The sequence below is a fragment of the Austrofundulus limnaeus genome, unplaced genomic scaffold, assembly GCF_001266775.1.
Source record: "Austrofundulus limnaeus strain Quisiro unplaced genomic scaffold, Austrofundulus_limnaeus-1.0 Scaffold343, whole genome shotgun sequence".
Taxonomy (NCBI): Eukaryota; Metazoa; Chordata; class Actinopteri; order Cyprinodontiformes; family Rivulidae; genus Austrofundulus; species Austrofundulus limnaeus.
Genome location: NW_013952745.1, coordinates 39,667 through 43,441, shown reverse-complemented (window position 1 = coordinate 43,441; position 3,775 = coordinate 39,667). Strand labels below are relative to the sequence as shown.

The window sequence follows — 3,775 nt, the reverse complement described above, 5'->3', positions numbered from 1 at the left end:
CATCCTGTCCTCCATGCTGACCACTACTTGGTGCTGAAACTTCTGCTCATGTCTGCACTGGATGTAGACTCGCTGTGGAGGGCTTAATAAGCCACTCGCCCTCGTACCTAATTGGTTTCGGATGGGACTTAATATGGCCAACCCTCCACGGGAACGCGCGAACCGAGTGAGTAGGGAGTACGGCAAGTGTGTAGCCACAGATTGGGAAAGGGCCCTATTTAAATGAAAAATAGAAGCAAAAATGAAGGTAACCCATCAAAAAATGTCAGTTTGTCACTAATATGAAGTGCAGCCTCTGGTTCTACCATGCAATATTTTTAAAGTTCAAAACATTATCAAATACAGTTGCAGATACAACTATGTTTTAATTTGCACTTTATCAAATAAATTTTGTAATTTATTTTTAAGCTTTTTGTCAAAAAGCTGTTGTTACTGTTATTGTTTGTCACTAATATGAAAAGCAGCCTCTGGTTCTACCATGCAAAATTTAAAAAGGCTTTACTTTCATTTACACTTTATCAAATTTAGTTTTACAATTTTTTATTTAAAACATTTACATTAAATATTTTTGAATGTATCTATTTTATGATCAAATTTTATTTATTGAATTGTCTATTTTCGTTGTTGTTTATGTTAAAATTTTTCATTTTTGTGTTGATAAGCCTGGGTGGTCTGTTGACTGACTGTATTTGTTCAAATAATAGTTATGGGCAGGTTACAATATAAAAATGTTTGTCATAATCAGGTCTTGTGATTATTTGACAGGAGTTTTACTTTTAAACTTTAAGTGTATTTAATTTAGTTATAATGTAAATACAATAAAAATTAAACCAAGATATAGAATAATTATCATTTTGATCCATACATTAGTAATGTCTGACTGGACCTCAGGTCACTTTATGTTCAATAAACTGGGTCCCGAGGTCAGAAAGGTCCAGAAGCCCTGGATTAAAGAACAGAACTCTGTTTGAGTTACAGTCAACATGTTTTCTTAAACAGTAAAGAGACATTTTATTTTATTTTATTTTATTTTATCAAGATAATAAAATAATAATGTTCTTTATATTATTGATTTATATTTTCTCTTAACTAAAAGTTATCATGTTATAAATCAAAGTTACACACTTAAATGAATAACAAGCTATTTTCTTTCATTCTAACTCAGAAAAGAAAAAACACATAAAGATATTGTTCCAATGTTTCTTTATTTGTGTTTTAATCAACCGTTATTTGAATATAAGATGATTATGTGTTTCTCTTTTTTAATTTTCAATTCATCTACACAATATTAATAATTTATTTTACCATGTTTTACTAAGAAAAATGTTTGATTAATTGTGCTTAAGCTTAAACAAAATCTTAAGTTTTATGCTGATTTGAAAAGTTCACTAAAGCTTGGTTCATTTTAAAAAGTGTTAAACTTGTGAAGGTTTGATGTTTTCACAGGTGTTGTTTTGCTGACTCAGGCAGTTTTCTGCTGACCAGGTGAACTCTCCCAGACTGAACTTCACCTCCATCCTTTACCAACACTTCAAGGTCACGCCCGATGGTACCCTCTCTTCTCTTTCTCTCCTTAGTTCCTAACCAACGGGCGGGCCTCCCCAAGACTGTGTCCATCTACGCTTCTAAGTGAGGAGGTGCTGGTTTCTCCTCCTCAGGAAAAACCAGCGTTCAGGTGAGAAGATTTTTGCCCGTTTGCTAACGGGCCGATCTTATCCCAGGTTCATGACACCGCCAGTCGTGAATCAATTTAACAGCATCTCCAGGAAGATTTGCTCCAGAACTTCTGTGAGACGCTTTTATTTTCTGACCAGAGGAACCCGTCGGTTGTGACTCTCCACGCACGAGTTCAGAGATCACGAGATGCTGAAACAATCAACTTGAGGTCTGGCAGCCTGGTCGGTTCTGGAGGTTCTAAGCGGATTCCTAGCTGGCCCGGGTCAACTTCCACCACGCTTAACCTGATTGAAGTCTAGAAAAGGTGAAAGCTGAACTTGGTTGATTAAAAGGTGTCTGAGTCCGGACTGTGTCGGAGCAACATTTACAATCCTTCTGGCTCCTCACTTGATAAGATCAACTTAATCCCCTCCTTAACAAACCTTTTCCTCCCACTCTTCAGTCTTTCCCACATCCTGCCAAATCTTTGAGAACAGTTCTTCAAACCATGGTTTACTCAACATCTAAAAGACAAACGTTGTTGTTCCTGATAAAGTTGTCAAAATAACGATATTTAACACGTTCACGAGTTAAATGTTATTGATTTCAACTTTTGTAAGAATCTGATCATCCCTCAGTGAGCTTCTATATAAGTAAATGTTTTTCTGTAAATAAATATAATTTATTTCAGATAAAACTTTACAACTATGTCACTCATTGGTTAATTTCCTGATAATTACACAGAAAAGGCATTATTATCTGTATTAAAAATAACTCTTAATTCCTCATAACTTCATTATGAGAAGGTGTAGATTATAAATCTCTACAACTGGAAATGATGGAAACTGAAGCATCAATCTGTGTTTCAGCTGCAGATATGTCTTCATGCTAACGCCACGTCTGACATGTCCTGCAGGTGTGTCATGTCCTGCAGGTGTGTCATGTCCTGCAGGTGTGTCATGTCCTGCAGCAGGTGTGTCATGTCCTGAAGGTATGTCATGTCCTGCAGCAGGTGTGTCATGTCCTGCAGCAGGTGTGTCATGTCCTGCAGCAGGTGTGTCATGTCCTGCAGCAGGTGTGTCATGTCCTGCAGGTGTGTCATGTCCTGCAGGTGTGTCATGTCCTGCAGGTGTGTCATGTCCTGCAGGTGTGACATGTCCTGCAGCAGGTGTGTCATGTCCTGCAGCAGGTGTGTCATGTCCTGCAGGTGTGCCATGTCCTTCAGGTGTCATACAGGTGAGCTGGATCAGTCAGAAGCATGTATTTATACTTCTCATCCAACCATATGAGGATGTTCAGGTTGTGTTTCACCTGCAGGCAGCTGAGCCAGGCTGTCCAGCACCAGGAGGACGTTTCTCCTGCAGGAGGACGAGGAGTCGTCCAGCAGCTCAGAGAGAGGAGGGAGGAGAGAGGAGGAGAACACGGCCTGTCTGTAGGAGCACAGTCAGAGTTTACACATGTTTACAGCTGTTTGTTCTTAGTTTATAAACGTTTAAATGTGAGATTTTAAATGTTACATGTTTGTTTTTATCCTCTGAAAATAAAAATCATTAAATCAGCTGTAAACCGTCAGCTTTGAGCTGTTTCCTGTTTTAAACAGAGCTCTGCTGCCCCCTGCTGGTGAACTCTGTGAACTACAACAACAACAGGTTCTGATGGGTTCTGACAGAACAGAGGTTCTGATGGGTTCCGACGGCTCACCGGCCGATGCTGTGTCTCGTCAGCACCTGCAGCAGCTCACAGGTTTTGGTTCTGACTGATGGATCTGGGTCTTTCAATAAAACCTTCAGCTGCTCCAGAAAACCTGCAGAACAGAAACAAACTGTTGCTTTTATTTTACAAACAGGATAAAAATACTAGTATTTTATCATTTAAAATATGATATAGTTTTACCTGAAGAGACGCACAATAAACACGTTTATTACATCAGATGGATCTGAAACTATTATTTGTTTTAAAACAAACTCACAGAACTTGTTTCTGTTTGTTTACTTGTTTCTTAAACTCACAAAAATGTGATTTTACACTTTAAATATTAAAAATACAACTGAAAGTAAAATAAATTTGAGTGAAACTAAAGTGAAGGGATGTGTGTGAAAACAAAACTAAATTCCTTCAC

At 38.0% G+C, this 3,775-nt stretch overlaps 1 protein-coding gene and 1 long non-coding RNA gene across 2 annotated transcripts in view; one reads left to right on the top strand and one right to left on the bottom strand.

Moving 5' to 3' along the window:
• Positions 1 to 3,059, top strand: part of LOC106527786 (uncharacterized) — a 4,289-nt gene extending 1,230 nt beyond the window's left edge. Inside the window, exons 2-4 of the long non-coding RNA XR_001311426.1 lie at positions 1,447 to 1,485; positions 1,578 to 1,675; positions 2,974 to 3,059. This is a non-coding gene — a long non-coding RNA (uncharacterized LOC106527786). The remainder of the gene's footprint in view (positions 1 to 1,446; positions 1,486 to 1,577; positions 1,676 to 2,973) is intronic.
• Positions 1 to 3,775, bottom strand: part of rsph14 (radial spoke head 14 homolog) — a 28,830-nt gene that overhangs the window by 24,189 nt on the left and 866 nt on the right. The window contains exons 2-3 of the mRNA XM_014022772.1: positions 3,358 to 3,460; positions 2,968 to 3,086 (exon numbers count right to left, since the gene is read on the bottom strand). Coding sequence (XP_013878226.1) covers positions 2,968 to 3,086; positions 3,358 to 3,460 — 222 coding nt within the window. The remainder of the gene's footprint in view (positions 1 to 2,967; positions 3,087 to 3,357; positions 3,461 to 3,775) is intronic.